The sequence below is a fragment of the Anabrus simplex genome, chromosome 1 (genome assembly GCF_040414725.1).
Source record: "Anabrus simplex isolate iqAnaSimp1 chromosome 1, ASM4041472v1, whole genome shotgun sequence".
Taxonomy (NCBI): Eukaryota; Metazoa; Arthropoda; class Insecta; order Orthoptera; family Tettigoniidae; genus Anabrus; species Anabrus simplex.
Window position 1 is genome coordinate 970,182,318 of NC_090265.1, and position 24,892 is coordinate 970,207,209.

Genomic DNA, 24,892 nt, shown 5'->3' on the forward strand with positions numbered 1-24,892 from the left:
TACAAGGATGCTGTAGTAGAAACAGCAAGGGAATGCCTAGGAATAACTGTTTGTAAAGATGGGAAAAGGCGAACATCTTGGTGGAATGATGAAGTGAGAGTAGCTTGTAAACGTAAAAAGAAGGCTTATCAGAAATGGCTCCAAACAAGTGTCTAGGCAGACAGGGATTTGTACGTAGATGAAAGAAATGGAGCGAAACAAATAGTTGTTGAATCCAAAAAGAAATCGTGGGAAGATTTTGGTAATAACGTGGAAAGGCTAGGTCAAGCAGCAGGGAAACCTTTCTGGATGGTAATAAAGAATCTTAGGAAGGGAGGGAAAAAAGGAAATGAACAGTGTTTTGAGTAAGTCAGGTGAACTCATAACAGATCCCAGGGAATCGCTGGAGAGGTGGAGGGAATATTTTGAACATCTTCTCAATGTAAAAGGAAATCATCTTGGTGGTGTTGCGAACAGCCAAGCTCCTGGGGAGGAGGAAAATGGTGTTGGTGAAATTACGCTCGAGGAAATGGAAGAGGGTGGTAAAAAAACTCCATTGTCATAAAGCAGCAGGAATAGATGAAAGTAGACCTGAAATGGTGAAGTATAGTGGGAAGGGAGGGATGAAATGGCTTCATAGAGTAGTAAGATTAGCATGGAGTATTGGTAAGGTACCTTCGAATTGGATGAAAGCAGTAATTGCACTTATCTACAAGCAAGGGAACAGGAAGGATTGCAACAACTGTCGAGGTATCTCATTGATTAGTATACCAGGCAAAGTATTCACTGTCATCTTGGAAGGGAGGGTGCGATCAGTCATTGAGAGGAAGTTGGATGAAAACCAGTGTGGTTTCAGACCAGGATCATATTTTCAGTATGTGCCAGGTAATTGAAAAACGGCCCGGGGCCTGGGTGTTTGTGCTGTCCCAAACATCCCTGCAACTCACACAGCACACACAACACTAACCTCCACCACAATCACACGCAGTTACCTACATATGGCAGATGCCACCCATCCTCATTGGAGGGTCTGTCTTACAAGGGCTGTACTCGGCTAGAAATAGCCGCACGAAATTACAGTAGAACCTCGATAATTCAAAATCGGTTAATTCAAAATCCCGTCTAATTCGAAGAAGCTCTCATTCCCGGAAACATGAGATACGGTTTTGCATGTTATTTAAATTGTTTAATTCGAAATACGGGTAATTCGTAATTTGAAGTACAATGTCGGCCCAATTACCGAAATTCAGACTTTTAATTCGAAACTGCTTGTACATTTTAAAACAATAGTATGTTACAGAGTAATTTAAATTCAGAATTTATCCACGTCACGATAGAGCGCGTCTTCCGGAATGTGCAGGGGTAGCTTTCTGTAATTTCACACACTTCTGTGCTGAGTTTGAGTGAAATCGGAATTATTTTGTATTCAACATTTTTAAGGAACGCCGTAATATGCAGCAGGCAGTGTGTGGAGAAACAGAATCCGCGAACACTGGCGATGCCGACAGTTGACTAAAAAGCGTGGCTCATGTAATCAATTAGTAGGCACCGAACAATATTGCCATTGCCGATGAAACTGCATTGCTTTCTTTTAATGCCAAGCCCAAACGGTCCTATGGTTTTAAAGGAGACAGTGCCAGCCGGGAAATCGTACAAGGGTGGGGGGGTCATTGTAGGCTAACTGTGTTGCAATTCACACGGAAGCAAGAGAATTCCTTCCCTCGTCATAGTAAAGTTCGATTAAGCCACAATGTTTTAAGGGCGTCGGGCACTTTCCAAGCAAGTACAAGGCATCTAAAAATGCAAACGGTGAAGCATACCTGCCAACCCTTCAGATTTACCCAGAAACTTTCCGGTTTTTAACTCGTCTTCCGGTTTTCCGATTTATTTTTACTTCTTCCGATTTTTGACTAATATAACCTCTAGTACTGCCAATACCCTTACCCTAGAATAAAGGATAAATTCTTATGTGCTTGTGTAATTTACGTAACCTAATTTTCAAGCGTATTTGATGCTTTATTTCGTGAGTGTTTCGTCCGTCGCCTTTGTGTATCGTGTTTGCCACTCATCACAGCGGTGAGTGCGCTTCATACAGCTGGGAATTCAGGGCGGCAATTGTCCTGCAAGCGAGAGGCTAGCACGCGCTAACGACTCAGTTAATCGGGACAAAAGAATGAGGAAGTTATTGTGTTGTTCGCGCGCTGTTAACATTGTTTCTGTGCGTAGTTTAGTCGGAGTTGTAGGCCACGTGTTTTTCCTTGTATTTCTATGCTTTCCCCCCTGTGTCAAAGTCGTATGTTAATAATGTATGGGACATATTGAATTGTTTTTTATGTGGTAGTTTTGCGTATTTAAGTGCATAATTTTAATGTTTTGAATGTTTTTAAGGGGGTTGTGTCAGTGACAGTTTCTGGTATTTTCTTTTCTCGTTATGGCCAAAAAATATGACAAATGTTATCTCCAATTTCTCAGAGATGCCTATAAATTTCCATTCATTTTACTGGCTATTAAAGGAAACTACCATATTTTCTCGCATACCGTAATCGACGCCCTTGCATAATTTACACATCCCAATATTTTTGGGTCCAAAGTGGAATTTGACGCACCCACAACTTCGAACATTCATCACTCAGCTCCGGATGCGTTTCGAAATAAAGATGCGAACTACTCAGGTAGCAGGCTTTCTATTGTGAAAGCGGGCATTCCAAATACAGGGCAACGTGCTGTATTAGCTGGCAGGAAATCCCACTGCACTAGTTTTACGAGTGTTTCACGTACGGGACATTCTGTGATCTCAAAATTGTTTGTCAGTCCACAGTCCTCGATTAATACTGCATCATACGAACTTGCGGTGATCAGTTACACCGAAACATACGGGAATAGAGCAGCGGGCAGCAAGTTTTCAGTGTCCAAATGAAACATACGCTACCGCGGTAACAGAAGTGCACTTCAAGCGGCCAACAAGTATCGCAAAGCATTTCGCGGACCAAAAAGCAGCAAGTTTCCGCAAGTAGACAATTATCTGCTTTAACTATATGATTTTGTTACGCAATGTTGGATAAGCTGTTTCTCAAAAAATGCTGCATTTTAAAGAATGAGAAATAGCCGTGGCACGTGGAATCATTGTCTCGTATTTGAAGGTTAGCTGAGGCTGAATTAATTTTATGAAGAGAAATGGACTTTCTCTTCAACGAAGAACAACATTATGCCAAAAAGTGACGAATGATTTCAACCATTTTCATCGTTTTGTGATTGAGAAGCGTGAAGTGAAGGAATATTTGATCTCCCTTATAGGAACCGCAGGCCAGACGCCAATCAGTTTCCATATACCACAAAGTCGAACAATCGATAAGAAAGGAACATACAGTGTAATCGCACGCGCTACCGGAAGCAAAAAAACAAAGATATACTGAAATGCTTGCTGTAACAGCTGATGGCAGAAAGCTTGCACCTTACATTGTTCTAAAACTAAAAACAATGCCTAAAGCAAAATTTCCGCGTGTGATCCACGTTCGTATTCAAGAAAAAGGGTGGATGGACACATCACTCGTACAAGATTGGATACGAACGGTTTGGGGTAATGTAACAGGCTCCCTCTTTTGATGCCCGGCCCTTCTCGTGTTGGACAGTTTCTTTTTTTTCTTCTTTTTTTTTTGCCGGTATGTCATTCAGGTCGTATTGTCAGCTCGTAATGGGAAGAATATTTTCCAGTGTCGGTACTTCAAACCCACGTGTCTAACTTATCTGATGTACCCTATTTGACTTTTCAGAAAAAAATCTCGCGGAGTTTTACGCAAAATGACGATAACTGCAAATGAGTTGAACCAATTGTGTTTGTATTATATTTGATGTATCTTTTAAATGTAAATGAATTGTAAATAATTTGTAAATATCAGAATTCCTTGAATCGCACCCGAAGTTTTTGCCTGTATTTTTCGTCAAGAAAGTGCGTTAATTACGCGAGAAAATACGGTATTATGCATTTTGTTGCGTGTGTCGGTGTGACAAAAATATTATTCGTATGTAAGTGTCATAAATGAGAGTGATTAGGTACATTTTCTTGTAACCATTTTTATGTTTTCTTAGTTTAAGATTTTAAATTTAATGGTCAATTCGCATTGTAACTGTAGATATGTATGCCTTTTATCCTGACCTTTTTTCACGTAGACCGTGGTGGAATATACGTGATGAAATCCAAGAATCAAAAAATCTTCCTATTTTTGGTTTCTAAAAGTTGGCAGGTATGTGGTGGAGTAATCCAAAAAATAATGCACTTGAAAAGGGGAACCAGCATAATTTATCCTCGTCTTTGAATCTTGTGACTTTTTCTTTCGTTGCGTGAGGTTATGTTTGTCAGTGATTTATCCAGTGCATTTTTTGAACATTGTATTTGTACCAAGGGTTAGATACATTTCGGAAATAGTTGTTTCGATGGCATTTGAAAGGTTTAAACTGTGAATCAAGGTGATTGCATGAATTATAATGGGTCTTCAAATACTTTGTGACGCGGCAAGTGTTTACATTTCTGAAGTACGAGAGAAGTGCCATGGCAGGAAATTGTACAAGGATAGAGTGACTGTATTGTGTTGTGATGCAGAAGAAAGTTAGACTTTCTCCCCTCGTCATAGGAAAGTTTGATTAGCCACGATGTTTTAAGGGCATCGGGTACTTTCTGTGCAAGTACAGGACATCTAAAATGCATACAGTACACTAATTCAATGAATAAAGCACTTGCACATGGGAGCCAGCATAGATTTCTCCTCATCTTTTAATCGTGCTTTATCTTTCTTTCTTTCATTGCTAGAGGTTATGTTTGTCAGTGAGTTATCCAAGTGCATTATTTGAATACTCTAAATGCACCTTCTTGGATGCATTTTGGAATTTTTTTTTTTTCATGGCATTTGAAAGGTTTAAACTGTGTATCAAGGTTAACTGCATGCAGTAATGGGCCTTAGAATATTTTGTAACAATGCAAGTGTTGGCACTTCTGAATTACAAATTGGCAATTAATTCGAAATCACGTCATTTGAAGTTCGATTTTTGAGTCCCAACAACTTCTAATTAATGAGGTTTTACTGTATTATTATTCATGAAGTATATTTTGGGCTTATGCCATGTAATTAATTATGAACACACACTACGCGTTTCAAAAGGAACCTTGCCTTTCTTCATCAGGTACGCGTTTCAAAAGGAACCTTGCCTTTCTTCATCAGGAGACAACAGAGATATGAAATGACGCATTAAAGGTTGCTAGGAGAAAGCAACAAGGAACTTAAAATGGTTCCCTAAGATATAAAAGGGATGCTATTTTAGCCCTATGCTAGAGACAACGAATAGTAACAGTAAAGCATCTTTCTCTAATGGTTCTGATAATAGGTAGCCATGATTCACTGACAAAGCTTTCGCTTCGAAGAGAAAGAGAAATTAACACCTCAATGAATCATGGCTACCTACTATCAGAACCATTAGAGAATGATGCTTTACAGTTACGATTCGTTGTCTCTAGCATGCAGCTAAAATGGCGTCACTTTTACATCTTACGGCACCATTTTAAGTTCCTTATTGCTTTCTCCTAGCAACCTTTAATGCGTCGTTTCATTTCTCTGTTGTCTCCTGATGAAAGAAGGCAAGGTTCCTTTTGAAACACGTAGTGTGTGTTTATATTTAATTACACGGCATAAGCCCAAAATATACTTCATGAATAGTTACACGGGCCGTGAAAGTCTAAATGATAAAATTATTGTTATTGCCCAGAATTGCCTTATATTCAGTTACCAAAACTTTTAACTTCCACTACCAATTGTAGCGTGGCTGAAGATGACCCATTATGGAGTCGAAACTAGTTCCAGTTTTATAAGGCAATATACAAGCTTATGATATTGAATAGGTGGACCCTTCTCTACCCTTTGATACTTCACTACCTTTGCAATTAATTGAATAACCCTAGTTTCATTTCTACACCATAAATCCAGTAAGAAGCCTATAAGTTTTGTTCAATTTTCCTCTCATTGATCTTCTTGGTGTTTCTTGATTCCTGGCATTTTTAAATGTTTCTTCATCTTTCTGCCATCATACTTTACTCAGAAACACCAAACGTTTTGGTAGTCTATGCCTTACTAATATGTTTTGGCTTACATAAAACCGCAATTTGAAGTTTTTATCATAACTTCTCTCTCGTTCAGTGAACTCAAATGGCAAATACACTCTCCTTTCCTCAGGAGCCGCATGACTGGTATAGTCCCCTTAAGCGGGGAGCTCAGTACATTCTGGCTCACTCGCAGGTGAGGAGTGATTTCTCTGATTGAAGAAAATATTTAACTATTTGCTTAAAAATGGCCTTAGGCTAAAATGGACTACAGAAGAACCCTAAGAGAAATATTTACTTGAATATAGTGTATTTCTTCATTTCCTTTTTTTCTAAATGAATGGGTCGCTTAGGACCACACGGAATCAACATTTTCTAGCCTTCCTGTTGGCCCAGTATTCCTTCATGTGCAACGATTGGATCTATTTTCATTGCTCTGACCATGTACGTTGTGTAGTCTTCTCTTCTTCCTCGAAACTCCATGTGTGAGTGATTTGCTTGCTTTAATTCCGGTCAAGGAGGTTTGGTGATCCTAATGCCTTCAGGTCGTCTTCTGTAAGCTTGTATCAATTCGGTCTAGTAGCCTTGTTCTTTATGAATCTGTGTATTTTGTGCATTAGTATGTTCGGGTCCATTCTTTCTTAAGTATCCCATAAATTGAATTCTTTGCATTCGCATTGTGTCTGTGATTTTGGGAATTTTTAAAGATATTTCTGTGTTAGGCTTTGGATAATGTACATCGTCTTTGGTTCGTGGCCCAAGGATTTTTCTCATTATTTTACATTCTTTCATTCTATTTGGTGTTTTAGTGTTTTGTGTTGGAGATTGAGTGTCTCTGGAGCATGCAGTACTTCAGGTTTGATTACAGTTGTATATTGTCGGATTTTGCAGTTCTACGAGAGGCTCTTTTTGTTGTATGTATTTTTTGTTAACTGAAAAGCAGTCTCCATTTTCTGGAGTCTCAATTCAATAAATTTCTTTTTGTTACAGTTTACTGTAATCCATTCACCTAAAGACTTAAATTCGTATACTCTAAAGATCTTGTTATTGCCAATTAGTTCATTTGATGGGATTTTGATGTTGGTCATAAATTTTTTTTCAAACAGCATTTGTAATCCATTTTCACTGCTTGTTCTTGTAGTAGTTAAAGTTGTTTTTGTGCGTCAGAGATATCTTGGGCAATTAGTGCCATAATCATTATAATTTCTTCGCTCCAGCAAGCCGGGTGCGGTTGTGTATGAGCCTCCTCCAGTTTGTCCTATCCATACACAGATGCTGCTCATATATGCGACGCCAGTTCACGTCTCTAATTTCAAGGTCCTTCAATATTTGTTTTTCCCAAACATAACAAGGTCTTCCTCTTCGTCACTTCCCAGGAACATTGTGGTCAAAGTATGTTCGAGGAGTCCTGTGAGGGGTCCATTCTTTTCATGTGACCATACCATTGCAATCTCTTCACTTCTAGAGTCTCCACCAAGCTGCTTTCCAATCCAAGCTGTTGCCGGATATCCACATTCCTTATTTTATCCATTTTTGTTTTTTGTAGACAAGAACGGAGGAACTTCATTTCTGTTGGTTGAAGATGACTCTTTGTTGGTCCAGTGAGTGTTGTTGCTTCCGGGCCATATGTCAGTGTAGGTACTAGATATATTTTGTACAAGCTGATCTTGGATGGAATGTTTCGTCCCAAAGTATTTGACGTACAGCGTGATGGGAATTTGGAAGCTTTCTGTATTCTGTTACTAATCTCTTGATGTATGGTATTGTCTGATGACAGAACACTACCTAAATACTAGACGTTGTCTGCAGTATCCATCTCCTCATCTCCAATTCTTAGATGAACATTTGGAGAGTTTCTATTAATCACCAAGCTGTCTTCGTTTTGTAAAAGCTTCATGCCAGAAATCTAGTCTAGTTTGTTCTTCCACTTCTATCTGACCCCATACCATTACATCATCAGCAAAAACCAGGCCATTAGTTGTTGCATCCTTTCTTTTAACCGCTTTTAAAACTTCATCCATTATGATTACGAAGAGAAGTGGTGAAAAACAACTTTCTTGCTGGACTCCACTCTTCGTTTTGAACCAACCTGACCTTCCAGCCTGGATCTTGACACAACACTTGGTTTCATCATATAATCGTTGTAGTGGTGCTGTGATGTCATCGAGCACTTTCTTATGTCCCAAACATTCCCATATATGCCTGCGTGGTACATGGCCATATGCTTTCTTGATGTCCAGAAAAAACAGTTATAAATGTTTTACCTTTCTCCCAATACTTCTCATAGTGCATTCTGGTGGCAAAAATGAGCTCTATAGTTGATCTATGAGGTCTAAATCCGTGTTGTTCCTCCTCAAGTGTAGGTTCAACATATTTTCTAATCCTACTCTTAAGGATGGATTTGTAGATTTTGAGGCCATGTGACAGCAGATTTAACCTCTGTAGTAGGTACATTCTTTCTATCACGGTTTATCAACAATGGGATGATGACTCCTTGCTTCCAGTCATTGGGTATTACATTCTCTTTCCAGATTCTATATAATACCCTGTACATCCACTGTTATCCAACCTCTCCTAGTGCTTTGATCATCTCAACACTTAATTCATCTGATCCAGTTGATGTGCTGTTTTTGAGCTTAGATATTGCTGTCTCTACTTCCAACCATGTCAGACTAGTGGTATTTGTGCTGCCAAAATCATAAGGTTCATCGTCTAATGGAGTGACATTTTCATAACAGTTCAGCAAAGTTTCAAAGTGCCCTTGGAACTCCTGTAATATTTTGGTCTTATCCCTAGTCACCTCACCAGTAGGAAGTTCTACACTTTGGATAGATTCATTTTGGGTTCTTCTATTAACAATACTGTATAACAGTTTTTTATTTCCATCTTCCTTGCATTTCTGCTTTTCAGCTACAACCAACTGTTTGACCTGTAATTTTTTCTTTCTGTAAAGTGACAGCTTCTCCTCTATTTCATGTTGATCTCCCCATGTTCTTGCTTGATATAAGGATCTTCTTGCATGGTTTCTGTTGTTGATAGCCTTTTTAAAATCATCATTCCACCAGGCAGTTTCTTTAGGTTTTCTTATTTGACTCTGTTGTCCGCTTACTTTTTCTGCTGTACCAACCACAATCTTCTTTAGAGTATCCCATTCTTCATATACCAATTTCAGTTCTTCTCTCGGCAACAACCTGCGGACACCTTCCCTGCATTCTTCCTTTACAATTTGCTTGGTTAGTCGCCAAGTTTTTATTTTTGGGACTCTTTTGTTACAGACTTTGGGAGGTCTTTTCTCTGCAATAACTGCAACTTGGTCTCCACCAAGGTCTTCACTTGGAATGACCTTGACATCATTGACATTAGTGCCACGTCATCAGCAAGTGCTAAACAGTCTAATTTTATGCCTTTCAGTTTTCGGTACAATCAGTGGGTTTTCTCCATTCCCGTACAACTTTCTCAAGCGCACAATTGAAGAGCAACGGGGATAGTCCATTGCCTTGTCGTACTCCTGTGTCTATTTGAAATCCTGTGCTCAATTCTCCCATAAACTTCACTTTGAATTTGATTTCCGTGAGTGTTTCTTTGATAATGTTTGTTGTTGTCTGATCAAGTCCAAATTCTGCTAATACTTGAAAAAGTGATTCTCTATCTATACTATCGTATTCTTTTCTGAAGTTGATGAACGTGATGGATGATATGATTCTTGTTTGATGAACACTAGAAATATTTCATTTAGATTCATAATTTGTTCTACGCATGATCGTCCTCTGAATCCACCTTGATATTCGCCGATTTCTGGATCCAGTTGAGATTCTGTACACTTCAAGAGAGCTTCGGATAGGATTTTATAAGCTATAAGCTATTGACAGCAGTGAAATTCTATGATAATTGTTGGGGGTCTGTCTTGCTTCCTTTTTATTTTTATTTCTCTGTGGGCTGATGACCTTAGATGTTAGACCCCTTTAAACAAGCAAGCAAGCTTCCATTTTTGTAGAGTGGATGTATGATCGCCATCTTTTTATTCTGCAGGGGTTTTTTCAGTTCACCAGATTTCATCCGTAATTTTTTTGAGTTTTGCGATGAGATTTTCTCCTGCATTTTTCCATAGTTCTGCAGTAATTTGATCGTCTCCTGATGCTTTGTCATTTTTCAGTGAGTGAATTATCTCTTTAATTTCCTGTACACTGAGTGGTTCTGAGTCTGGGTTCCGTTGTGCTGAGTAGAATTCGAATTTTTCTTGGGGCTTTTCACAGTTTAATAATTTGAAAAAGTATTTTCCCAAGAATTTTACAGCTTTCAGTGTTGTGAGCCATTTCCTCGAGTTAATTCTTGAATTGGAGCGACGGAGGTGAATACTTGGTTAATTTTTGTTTGAATGTTCTGTAGTAATTTCGTGAATTGTGTTTCCCGGAGTCAGAGTCTATTTCTTGTAATTTTGTGTCCTCGTGCTTTTTTCAAATCTTTCTTACAGATTTGGTGACTATTTTTCTGACATCTTTGAGGTCCTGCCTAGTTTTTGGAATTTTTATTGCATGACCAATTTACCTGTGCCTTCTGTCAGTTTCATGAGTTGATCACACTCATCTGTCCACCATCCATGTTTCCATGTCTTGGATTGTGGTGCTATGTTGGGTTTTTTTTTTTTGCAATTTTTACAAGCCCTGCTTGAAGTTGTTGCCAGTTTTGTGGATTCAATTTTTGTGTGTCTTTTCTAAATTCGTCATTGCCTTTTACCTTTTGTACATCATATTTACGGTGTGGAGTTCTCTGAGTGAACTTTCTCTTTTCTGGAATGATGTCCAAAGAGAATTTTGTGGGGTAATGGTCTGAATCTAGATCTAGTCCTTTGAGAACTTTGAGATTCATTATTTCTACTGTGTTTTGGTGAGAGATCATTACATGGTCTAGTTGGTATTCACCTAATAGTGGATTAGGCGAGATCCAAATTTTGGTTTTAGACATTTTTTTCTTGAAAATATAGATTTGAAAAAAAAGTTATGGTTTTTGCAGATCTCAATGAGTCGCATACCATTCTTGTTGGTCTGCTTATGTCCTGACCATTTACCAACCCAGTATCTGTATTCCTTTTTTTTTTTTGCCGATTTGAGCATTGAAGTCACCAACGAGGACTTTGACATAATTTTTTGGTATTTTTTGGAGAATATTATTTAACTGATTCCTAAATTCTTCCACTTTTGCTGGGTTGATTTTGTTGTCGATATTAATTGGCGTGTGTCCGTTGATTAGCATGTAGATCTTGTTTGCTGATTTTATTGTCAGTGTAGAGTCGACCTGAGTAGGACTTGAAAGATGTAACTGCATCAAGTATTGACTTGTCTTCTATAAATCTGACCCCAAATTGTGGACAGTTTTCCTTTGTATATTCTGTGTCCTTCTAAATCAAAAGTATACTCATCTATGTATCATGATTCTGGAAATGTAATAAATTTAATTTTGTGTTCTCTGGATTTGTCTAGTATGTTTTCAAGTTTTCCAATTATCAAAAGGGAATTTGTTTTGAATGTCATAAGCCAAATTCTTGATTTTGGTTTGATTTTGCTCTTATGGGGTCTCGAGGCACACAGACTTACCTCTATGCACACTTCTGTGGCTTCCCCAGAATCTGAATAGACCACTTGCGGTTTTTCAACCGTAGGATTTGACTCACCGGGGTAAATTCTCTTTTGAAGGTGCTATATCCATGTTGATTTACTTGGATTGGATTTTTAACCGAGTTTGGGATCCTAGTCTGAGCTCAGAGTTCCACTTCTGAGTTTATTAATTCAGCCGCCACTAACATGTGGATCAGACGCTGTAGGGGTACCGCCACTAACATGTAAAACCATCGTGCCCTTTTCTCCTTCGTCAAACCGAGTGGTTCTTCTGCCTTCTCTGCCATTGGGAAACGCATTTCCTCTTCTGCGCTCGGAGCCATTGACTGTTTTTCTTTTACCTCAGTTGAGCCGTGGGTGCTTATTTAACAAAGCCTTATTCACACCTGTCCTGCATATATACAGGAACCTATCCTATCAGCCATTGGGACGTGCTGTGTCGGGGTTGTGGTCCCCCGCCCCAGTGTCTTATGTAGGATTATATGTAGTCCCTACTCAATTCAGAACCAAACCCCTACATAAGCTAACCAGGCACAGATAGTGTATTTAATTGTTGAAAAATCCTGTTATTTTAATTTTCCGATATACCGAGCTCGATAGCTGCAGTCGCTTAAGTGTGGCCAGTATCCAGTATTCGGGAGTTCGTGGGTTCAAACCCCACTGTCGGCAGCCCTGAAAATGGTTTTCCGTGGTTTCCCATTTTCACACCAGGCAAATGCTGGGGCTGTACCATAATTAAGGCCATGGTTGCTTCCTTCCCATTCCTAGCCCCTTACTGCCCCACCGTCACCATAAGACCTATCTGTGTCGGAGCAACGTAAAGCAACTTGTAAAAAAAAAAAAAAAAAAAAATATATATATATATATCCAATACTTTGCACAAAAACATGCTAAGTGCTTTCGCACTGTGATACCGAGCTTGTTTCTTCCTAATAGCAAAACTCTGGTTTTCGTTATACAGTAACTTATATCTAAATGTTTTAAGCAGTTTACTAACACACTCTGCCTAGAAACAAATTTAAAATTTAAAATTAAATAAATTATAATACTCACAACATTTTCTGTTATGTTGGTTAGCGCTTTTGAGGGATCCGGTTTATATATGTACAGTTCATAGGTGACACACATGAACTATATTACACTACACTACAGTTAATATTTACGGTGTTTGCTGTCTTCACAGTGTTATATATTTTACAGCTGTTCATTATGATACACATGGAATCAGAACATGTTACATACCCTGTCCCAGCTTTGCATAATTTGTATGATTTGATTCAGAAACGTGATCATTTTCTTGACATGTAAACTTTCCACCCTAGCCACCCTTTCCATTACAAGAGGTTATCATCAATAGACACCTTGCAATCAGAGATACAAGCTTCCAAAATTTTGCTACCATTTGGTCAAATACTGGCTTTATCTTGTAAATTTTGGCCGTTATATGCCTTATTGTCAGAGAAATGTAAAAAGCTGTGGAGGAAAAATCTCTGTCATCAGCTTATAGAAAATAGGCATGGTCAACAACCAATTGCGAGAAATGCAATGTCCTAATTTAGGTTTGTGTACTATCCCGTGTGGCAACAGTATGCCTGTAAGAAGCTTTATTTCATCCTTGTCTCGACCCAGTCTCGATCTCAACTCCTTCGTTTCGTCTTACTAAACTGGGTTTTATGTGTGATTTTCTGTGGGGTGTAAAGATTTGTCTGTTCAGGTATGTTCTGGCATGTCTCGTCATCAAAAAATAATTTAAATATTTTACTCATGTCTGTTTACCCTAAAAACTCTCCCTTTACACCATGATGGAATTTTGAATCAAATCGGGACCTTCTTTGTCCATTTTCAGTCTAAGTTGACGAAGTTGCACTGGTTGGAATATTATCAGTATTATCGTCGCTAGTGTCACTGTCATGATCGCTTCTTGAACTGGAATTGAACACGTTGTCTCTTTCGTGACTGCTGAACATTCACATCAGCTGGGCCGAAACTGTGTACATTACATTCAATGTAAATTCCGTTACTTACGAATTCCCCTTCGGCGGGACTGACTTCACGAAGATCACTATTTCCCCACTAAATTTCAACATTTAGTTTATCGTAGTCCAAAAATCATCCTCTTCTAATGGTGGGGGGGCCAGTAATTCCTTTTAGATATTTTAGCAGAAAAAATGTAAGAAAAAGAATTGAATAGAACCCTGGTCTCTGTAATCTGGAAGGAAATCGTGATTTGTGCCACGGGAAACATGCGTGTGATAGTAAATTTTATGTAACTTGCGGTAAACACTCCTGTTGCGAAGGAAGAACTCAAGTCTCAGGATAGTAAATTAGATCACAGTTCTAATGTTTCATCAGAGAGGTCTGTTTAGTATCATAATCTTGAGAAATCCCTCATACAGTAATATTATTGCACTCAAGGGACAACTCGGCGAGGAACTAAAGCTTCAGCGTGAGGTTCTTACGCCTTAGGTCGTTCTTGCCCTGATGTAAGTTGTGTTCATTATGATGCAACTTGTGGATGACACCATTAGTATTGGGAGAACATAGTTGAAAATATTCACATCAGAGGGCAGATTCATCCAGAACATGCTGCTGAAAAAGAAATAAACCTCTGCAGGCAAGCAGCTAACAAAAGAAGACTAAATAGAATCAGCGGATATACCCGCATTCCCCGCCGAGCAAGTGATTTGCCCACCAGACGGGTTAACACAATGATTCCAACCCAAGCAAGCTCAGCTGTGATTTGCATGGTGACTCCTGCCACACAAGCCAGTACAGTTCGAAAATAATACAAATAGACCTTCACAAAAATGTATTTAAATATTAGGCTGTGGATATAATACTACGTTTTTTATTAGTACATTTTAACATAAAAACCATTGTCTTATATTTGGGCCTATAGAGTATGTATACTGAACATTTTGAGGAGCAGTAACTTTAAACATGTTATGATAGAAGAATCTTGTGAATGTATGGGATGTATCTTGTATAATATAGGACTGTGAGTATTTTTAATAATGATTTCCTGTGGATTCTGGAACTGAGTTTGTACTCTTACTTTTAATAGTGTGTGGTGTTTATGTGGAATGCTTTTTCTTTTTTGTAATGTTCTTACACTGTTACAGGGTCTGGGTTTTCTGTATGCCTCTGGTATCTCTGTGGATGTCAACCAAGCTCGTGCCTTGGTGCATTATACTTTTGGTGCCATTGGTGGTAGTATTTGGGCACAGATGGCTCTTGGTTACCGATTTTGGGCTGGAGTAACTGTTTCTTCAAGTTGTGAAAAGGCTCTAGACTATTACAGAAGAGTTGCAAATAGAGGTTAGTATACTATTAAAAGAACCAATACTAGATTTTAATATTGACTTCATACGTAGAGGCAAGATTATTTTATGAGGGATGAAATGAAAAGCCACAGCCTGTTTCCAGTCATTCGACCGGGTCAGGAATGGAATGAATGAAGCCCCCATCTAACGGCGAGGATAGGAAATGTGCCAGCTGTCCTATCACACTCCTCTGGCGCAATGATAAATGGCTGATAGATGAAATGAAAATGTTAATGGAGAGTGTTGCTGGAATGAAATATGACAGGGAAAACCAGAGTGCCCGGAGAAAAAACTGTCCTGCCTCTGCTTTGTCCAGCACAAATCCCACATGGAATGACCGGGATTTGAACTACGGTATCCAGTGGTGAGAGGCCGGCGCGCTGTCGCCTGAGCCATGGAGGCTTCTTTATGAGGGATGATAACGCAAATTAATTTCAGTTTGCCTTTAACATGTATAGCTATCTCCTTCATTTCTTACAGATGTTGAATGTGAAAGGATCAAATAGCAAAATTACACTAAATTAATGTATATAATGAAAACTTGAAAAATGCACACTCATTCTTTCTGTTTTTGTGTGATCAGTTCAATTTACTCATTTTGTCTACTGTATTTGCTTGCATATATCTTGCCGCTGCATGTATCTTGCACCCCATTTTTAACATTTGAAATTACAGGAAAGAAAATTCCCTCACATAACTCGCATTAATTTCTGACATCATAAAGACATACAGTACTTACACGAAATGAAGTTTAGGTATTCCATGGATGTGCTTACATTAAATATCGGAACTGTACCAATTGCTGTTACGGTACTTTGTACATGACGATACAAGAAGAAGCTGCATTTCTTTCTACCCACAAACCCCCGTCCTAAGGCCGCATTCCTAGCCAGTCAGTCACACTCAACCATCCCTCTCACTCTTCCGTCTGTCAATATGCTTATCGCTACCTGTCCGGCAGAGCTGATCATGTGAACTGGGAGTGTTTTCCTGTCCTGGCAGTCAATTGATCATGGTACTAGGTATCATCCATCTGTTGTATTGTTTACAAGTACCAGTATTCTGTCTTCACGTTTCATTGTTGTTTCTCAGTTACGTTTTCTTGTGTAGGTCGATCTTTAAGTTATGGGGAAACGTGGGAGTTATATGGCTGGGTTTAAACTCAGAGTGATAAAACATGCTGAAGAACATAGTAACAGAGCTGCCAGTCGAGAATTCAGTGCGAGTGAGTTTGAGGTTTGCTACTGGCATAAATAGTAAGCTGCGCTAGAAACCACCAACCGAACACGTAAGGCATTCATAGGGCCAAAAACTGGTTTTATGAGTTGGAAGATTAGTTGCTTCATTATGTTACAGAGTTGTGAAATGATGGCATTAGTATCCTGCACAAGATGCTACATTTCAAAGCATGCGAACGAGCGATTAAAGGAGGAATCAGCTGTTCAGATCTGAAAGTGAGCCGGGGTTGGATCTGTAGATTGATGACACGAAAGGGATTGTGTCTGCAAAGGTAAACATTTCGCTGCCAGAGAATGCCCAGTGATTTCAGTGACAAAATCATAGATTTTCATCAGTTCATCACCATGTGATAGCAATGCAGAAGAAAAACAATTACCTCTTATCTCAAGTTGTCAATGCAGATCAAACCCCGATAATCTTCGATATGCCATGTAACACCACCATCAACAAGAAGGGAGAATCTAGCGTGCTTGTATGTACAACTGGGTGTTAGAAACAGCATTGCATTGTTATGTCATGCTAGCAATAACCGCCTAAAGCGAAGTTTCCCAAAGGCTTTCATGTATGGGTTCAAGAGATACAGCTCTTGTCCAGGGCTGGGTCCGCACGGTGTGGGGAGCATGGCCAGAGGCACTGCTTCCACACCTAGCAATGCTAGTGTGGGACAGTTTCTGCAGACACTTGGTGGAAGGCATGAAGAAATGTCTTCAGGAAATGAAAACTGATCTCATTGTAATTCCTGGTGGACTCACACATTGTCTACAGCCCTTAGATGTTTCCATCAACAAGCCCTTCAAGGACAACATACGTAAATTGTACACCGAATGGATGGCAGGAGGGGAGCATGAGTTGACGCCACCAGGCAAAATAAAGAGGCAGTCAGTTGAACTCGTGTGTGATTGGGTTATGTGGGTATGGGTTATGGTGTCGACAGACGTTATTTTGAAGAGTTTCTTGAAGATGGGGATCGTAAATGCGTTGGACAGAAGTCAGGATGATGCAGTATGGGGTGGTGATCAGAATGATGCACACGAGAATAGCTCAGAGACTGAAGGCATTGACAGTGAATAGGGTAAGTATGCCAGTTGTCTTGTTTCAATAGCCAAATGCAAATTTTACGGGTTTTTTTTGGGGGGGGGGGGGGATAGGATCTCTTGCACACACATCCCCACATACATCACGCACCAAAAATGTTGACACTTATATTTTGTCAAAAAAGTGAGAGTTATATGCGAGTAAAAACGGTATTTTTCTCTGTCCTTTTAATAGATTAGGGAAAAGGTTCAACCTGGGCTAATGTATTCGATTATATAGGCCTGCAGTGATTTTGTGGCATGAAATATTTTATATCAAAAAAAGTCAAATTGGATGACCTGATTTTAAAAAATAATACAGATAATGCACATTTACATAGGCTTAGTTAAAATGAAGTTATATGTCCCACTTGCTGCATTGTATATTTACATGTATAATATTGTGAAATCCTTTGACATCCTGTATTTTACACTTTCTCTGTTTACAAATTGTCTGATTACTGCATTAAGGATGGGTTCTTCCCTCCCCCGCAAACTTGTCTCTTATCCATTTCCAGTCTTCTTCTTCATCATCATAATCATCAATCCCCGTCTTTCAGCTGACACCATGTGGGGGAAAATACAGTTCCTCTCCACTTCATCCTGTCTCTCCACCATTCCTCGTCAAACATTGTGTACCAGTCCAGCCTCTGTTGTCCTGTGCTGTTCTTCCGAGTCCATTCATTGTAATCTTGGCCTCCTTCATCCTCTCCTCCCTGTCATCTTTCCAGAGCTTGTCTTGGCAGTCTTCCTTCTTTCATCCACTTGACATGTCCAAACAACCTCAACTGTTCTGTTCCAGTTTGTCATTTAGTTTTTGCACATGTAACTCTTTGTATGTCTTCATTTTTCACTCTATCCTTCCGTGTCTGCTGTACCGTACTCCTCAAGAACATCATTTCAGCTGCCTGTACTCTACTCTCATCTCTCTGAATAATTATCCAGGTTTCTGCTATATATGTCATACTAGGTAAGTAATATCCCTTGTACATTATTTCTTTAGCCTTCATTGGTACATCTTTATTTCATATTCATCTCTGTACCTGATGGTAAAAGTCACTCCCCAGTTGTTTCCTTATATTAATTTCCATATCAAGTCTTCCATTTTCTAATAGTTCACTTCCCAAGTATTTGAAGTGTTCTACAATTTCCAGTTCCTTGTCTCCAATTTTGATAGTGCATTTTCCTTCTTTTCTTCCTCTACTAATCACCAATGTCTTGTTCTTTTCAGCGTTGATTCTCACTCCCCATTGTTCAGTCCTTCTATTCAGTACATTTAGCTATTGTTGTACATCTTCATCTTCTCTCCAGATTACAAAATCATATGCAAACATCGTTGCATTAATCCTTTCCTCTATCTTCCCCTGCTGTCTTTTATGATGTAATCCATCCATTACGAACAACAAAGGTGACAACACACTCCCTTGTTTTAGTCCATTGTCAATTCCAAACAATTCTGTTCTACCCACTGTTTTCTTCACACAGCTGTAACAGTTATCATATATTGCTTTTATCATTGTTATTAGTTCCTTGTTAGTTCCTGTGTGTGAGGCTTTCCCAAACTTTTGATCTTGGAATGCTGTCGTATGCATTTTCTAAGTATATAAAAGTCTTCCTGTGTTCCCAGCTCATTTTCATGATCTGTCTCCGGATGAAAATTGATTCTACTGTTGACCTTCCATTTCTGAATCCAAATTGTTCCTCCTGTAACTGACTTTCCACCTTTTCCCTAATTCTCCTTTCCAGTATCCTTTCTATCATCTTGGCAACATGGGAGATGATGGTGATTCCTCAGTAGTTACTGCACATGTTCTTATCTTCTTTCTTGAATATTGGTATTCTAATCCCCATTTCCCAGTTCTCGGCAGTTTTTTTTCTCTCTTTCCATACACACTTAACCCGCCAGTGGTCGCTAGGACGAAAGTAATGCGAGTGGTCGCGCATTGAGCAAAATGCTCATGCTATGATATGACATGTTTTCATAATAAATACAAACTGATTTCAAGCGTAAATGTGTTAACACATTAAATTAACCCTTTGACCGCCAGCCTCATACGCGGTGTCCATATCCTATACCGCCAAGGCCTAATGAGCACTTCTTAACTTGCAGTAAATTATTCGTAATAACTTCTGTTCAATTTATGTAAATTGGATAGGCATTTTTTTGTTTTGAAGGTAATGCTTCGGACATTTTATTGATGTAAATTAATGCACCTTTATTTAAAAAAAATTTATTTTATGAAGTGTTAATTCAAATAAATATTTCCTTTCTTTGAAAACCGGTGAGAAAAAAATATTTTTACTATCAAAAGCTGCATTATTTTAGAGAGCTAGTGTTTTCTATGCTATATATAAAAAGATAGAGCCTTATGTACAATATTACAGTTACAATATTTTTATTATTATTATTATTACATTAACGTGAAATTTTCTAATCTTACATTATATGCAAATGCTGCAGTTTCTGGTTCGTTTTAAGTAAAAAATTACTACCAATGTATATTTCACACATACTTAACGCTCAAAAATTAACTTTTTGCCTTAAAAATATGATACAAGAAATTATTTACTAATATTTACACATGTTTATGACGTGCTCTAGCAAATGTGCTTAGGGAGACACAAAGGATGTACACTCTTCTTACACTGTTTAAAAATGTATCTGGTCTTTCTTCCATTTACCACCTTGACTAGTACTATTCCTGAATACGGAACAGTTGCGTTCCTTTCTTTTTTTTTTTTCTCGGTAAAATAGTAAGGGGTTCGTTACCCGGCCGCGGGAGCTGAATTGCCCCTTGGCCACCAAGCCACTCAGCAGCAAGTTCCTCAACTAAACTTATTGTATATAGTCTTATTTAATCCAAAACTAGTCCAAAACATGTATCATACATTATTAAAACGAATAAATAACTTGAAAAGTACTTTTTTCGGAACGTCCGATCAATCAGACGTTGGCGTTTTTAGACTGAACCTTCGGCATCCGATCAATCGAACGTTGGCATTTTTAGACTGAACCTCGAACGTCCGGTCAACCGGACGTTGGCGGTTAAAGGGTTAACATGAGAATAAATCTCAAATGGTTTTAACTGTATCTGGAAATAACAATTCCCAACTTTCTAAAATAGTGTGTGCATCTTTTGCAATTCCCCTTACACAAGGAGGATGAGTCACTATATTTTCAGCACAAGTACGTGAGCGTGGATTTCTTCTTGGTGGGTGTGTCTGCCCCACTTTGTCACTTTATCTTATTGCCACTAAACATGAAATTCTCATTTACCTCCAACATATGTTATTCACCAGCTACAGATTGCTCTCCAGGTACGGTTCCATCATCACGCTCTTCTGGCTCGGACTGTTCAGTATCCGTATTATATTCATTCTGTTCACTTTCACAGTCCGAGTCACTGTTTTCGCCCTCGAGTTGATCACTAGGAATTTCATCAAACCAAGCTAAAATGTCCTGACTTGAAGCCATCGTCACACACTAATTACACAACACATTAATACAATAAGTTGAAAAGAACTCTTTCGACTATGAAACAACTTACAACAATAGCAAAACTATAAACATATACAGAAATTAGTGCCGACGTGACTGGTCGCTTGCGAAGGAAAATGCTCACTGTTGACGGTCACTGATAATTCCTTCCTACCTGTCCCTTCTCAAGGTCACAGATGTGCATTTTATGCATTCGCCCTTCTCTCAAAACCGCAGTACGAAGGTACAACAGGGCTCAGGTTCGAAACTACATGCTGTATAAAAGAGTAATAATTTTACCATGAGCATATAGCGACCACTGGCGGGTTAAGTATTCTATAAGTCCACTGAAGTCTCACTGGTCCTACAGCCTTGACCATTTCTATTGCTCTGAAATATTCTCTCCATCTGTTCATTATCTCTTCTGGTTTTTTCAGTATTACTCCTTTATTCTTCACAAATTCTGTGTTCATTTCATTCCTATAGTTTCTTATCATTGCTAATAACATTTTTTCCCCCACAGTTCAAATATTCCTTTACTTCCTGGGTGAACGTTTCCTGACCTCTCTTCTTTTCTTTGGCTACTACTTTTTTGCAAACTCTCTTTGCTTCCACATATTTGGCTCTAGTCTCTTCAGTCTTTTGTGTTTTCCGTTCCTTCCAAGTTTTCTTCTTTTCTTGTATTTCATCATTCACTCTATCATTCCACCATGTTGTCACACTCTCTCTTGCCTTTCCTGATGTTCTACCACATGTTTTCTTCGCACACCTTACAGCTTTTCCATTATCTCGAAGCATTAAAGATACCAAAGAGGCAAAAATTTCTTATCTCCTCTAATGTAACTACAGGAATATCTCTCTCTCTCTCCCTCTTCCTCAGTATTGATTAAATCTAATGTCAATCAGTGGCTCATTTTTAAATGCATATTTTGTTCTGAATTTTATATGTGGAAAAATGGCATGTTTGAGAAAATGCACAACCTATTCCAACAATACTTACGGCATTGCCAGAGAATTGTAGCAATGCTTCATGCACTTTGAGTTCGGAAGATGATCTAAATTTGTCCCCATACTTAGATGATAAGCTTAAACATTAGAAATTATTACTTAAACATTAAATGTGTGGTAAAGAAACCTTATCAGTCAGTCATCAATAATCTGCATTGAAGGCTATCGCCCAGGTTGCAGATTCCCTATCAATTGTTTACCTAACTTTTTCTGAAACATTTTCAAAGAACTTGGAAATTTATCCAGCATTACCCTTGATAATTTATTCTAATTCCTTACTCCTCATCCTGTAAATGAATATTTGCCCCAATGTGTCCTCTTGCATTAAAACATTATCTTCATATTATGATCTTTCTTACTTTTAAGAGCTCCACTCAAGCTTATTTGTCCACTTATGCCATTCCATGCCAGCTCTCCACTGACAGCTCGAAATGTACCACATATTGCAAGTTATAGACTTCACGATCATAGTCCATATTGATAGTTGTTTAACTTAAATGAAGAGAAAAATAATTTTTCCTTTTTAAATAAGTCTACCTGATCAGTACAACATATAATTACATACACACATTAAAATTAATAAAATGGGACGTTTCACCCTCTTATCAGATACTGTATCTTCAGTTGTTTGAAAAAAATATTAAAATCACTAAAAAGCACTAAGCTACTCAGGTTGAGTTCTTAAAAATTCTTGAACAGTATTTTCTTCGAAATGTTTATAAGATGGGAGACATGGAGATGACATCACCTAAAAGGTTTGTAGAAAGTGACCACTTGAATGATTATCGTACAGCTTATAAAGTCTTTTAAATACTTATTGAAAAAACATGTAATTCGAACACAAGTCTTCTCGTATCTGTAGTTGTACAGGGCTGCACTTCTAAGTAAGTAATATCACTGCTTTCGTTTGACAAACTTATAATGAAATTGAAGTCTAAAAGATTGACGAAGTGTAAAAATACTTAGTCATATGGAGAAGGAGGACTCCTTTAAAATTAAAATACGATGATGTGGTCTTAGTTGTAAAATTCAAACAGGAAGTGCGTACCTTGTATGAGATCTAAAATGAGGGAGAGAAAGAAAATGAAAGAAGTGTATGTTAAAAAAAATAGGAGCTAATGGGAGAAAAACTTTTTAACAAGATGTAGCGAAGAGTGCTCTGCTTTACTGACAGCTGCAGCTTTACACGTGTTGTATCTGTGTGTCATGTTATGAGAAGGAGAATGCGTAAGGGAAGGGGGAACGTGAGGAGGGATCGTGAGAGTCGGGATGGGATTTAAGTTGGAGGACAAGCTGTCGGGAAATGGTTTATTTTGAAAAATATGTTTGCCTCTACAGAGTTGTTTGTGTGCAATTTGAATATAAAGTGGATGATTGTTGTCAACTGTGTCATTTATATTATTGCTACTATTAAAGACTTGGTCAAGAAAGATGTAGATATTTTCAAGGGTGTTAATTAGACCACCTTTATTAACTATTTTGAGGATGACCAAATCCTCTTCGGTAGACGTAAAGGTGTGATTCGTCTCTTCTATTTGAAAACTCATTGCCGAAAACTTCCTGTGTTTTTTAGGGTGAGTCTGCAGATCTTGGAGCTAGAGTGCAATCTTTATTGGAATTGATACTATTATGGTTGAAAAATATGCTCTGATTAGAGTTGTGAGTTCAAAAGGACAGTTGGAACTGTTGTTTTTTAAATAAATTTTGAAATTTGGCAGATGCTGGGGTTGTAGATGAAGGTAGCATATTTAGATCTTTTGTTTATCGGGAATTAATTAAGATAACTGCCTATTTTTTTTTTACTTTTTCTTTGATAATAGTATAATACCGTATTTCTCCAAATCCAAGACGACCCCCACTTTTTCCTTCAAAAGAAACAAATCAGGGTTAAAAAGTGCTTTGTGAAATCGCATGAATGCCTTTCTTGTACAGTATGCAGTTTTAGACTATCTTTTGTCTTTATGCCAATGCCAAACATTGACTTTAGTTATGCCGTATTTTGTTGCAGCTGCACAGTTCTTTATTTCCGTGAAGTTAGTAACCATTAAATTAAAATTAGCATCGTAATATCAAAAAACCACGTTAAAAATTTGCCGGCAATACCTGTTCCACGTCTCGTCAATACGATAATCCATCTTGAAAATAATCCCGCTGTCTATAAAACTGTTACTTTTACTAAGCATCAAGTGCAACCGGCTGCCACTAGACACTCTTCTCACTTGCCGGCTTCGGTTGACTTTAGCGGCTAGCGGTGTATAATGAAAACACGGGCGTTGAAGTTCGAGTTTATTGTGCCGTGGTATGGCCATTCCACCCTTGCGTTTTTCATGCACATACCTCAAAATTTCATTTTCGACTTCTTTAAAGCATCCTTGCTGTGGGCCACTGAATGCATTTTCTTGTACATTACGCATTTTGAAGCTGTCTTTGTCTTCACGCTAACACGGAACATTGGCTTCTATAGATTTCCATTCTGACGTAAGGATACTCTTCCTTTCATAAGGCCCCACCGGTATTTAGCTTCAGTATAATAACCAAGTGTCACTGATGTCAACAATAGCTTTTTTTCCAACGTAAACTTGACTTACCAAGTGTAATACATCATTTGGTAATTCACCAACAATGTAAATGTAAACAAGTTTGTTTGTGTCATGAATGTGCCCTATGCCATACTTTTTTATTGATTGTCCGGCTCCATGGCTAAATGGTTAGCGTGCTGGCCTTTGGTCACAGGAGTCCCGGGTTCGATTCCCGGCAGGGTCGGGAATTTTAACCATACTTGGTTAATTTCGCTGGCATGGGGGCTGGGTGTATGTGACGTCTTCATCATCATTTCATCCTCATCACGACGAGCAGGTCGCCTACGGGTGTCAAATAAAAAGACCTGCATTTGGCGAGCCGAACTTGTCCTCGGACTCTCCCGGCACTAAAAGCCATACGCCATTTTATTTTCATTGACTTAAATTTTAAAAAAATTGTAAGAGTACTTGTCTATCAAGACAATCAAAGCTTTTTAGTTTTTTAAAGTGTATTTATAATTCATAGGACAAATTCCAAGAAGCTTCAACAATAGCACGATGTTGATGTATTTCATA

At 38.4% G+C, this 24,892-nt stretch overlaps 1 protein-coding gene across 6 annotated transcripts in view; it reads left to right on the forward strand.

The window, feature by feature from the left end:
* Positions 1 to 24,892, forward strand: part of LOC136857838 (protein sel-1 homolog 1) — a 275,191-nt gene that overhangs the window by 73,588 nt on the left and 176,711 nt on the right. For all 6 annotated transcript variants that reach the window (XR_010858566.2, XM_067136810.2, XM_067136809.2 and 3 more), the window contains one exon: positions 14,799 to 14,994. Coding sequence is in view for 5 of the 6 variants with exons in the window: in XM_067136810.2 (XP_066992911.2) it covers positions 14,799 to 14,994 (196 nt within the window). In the remaining variant the exon portion in view is untranslated. The remainder of the gene's footprint in view (positions 1 to 14,798; positions 14,995 to 24,892) is intronic.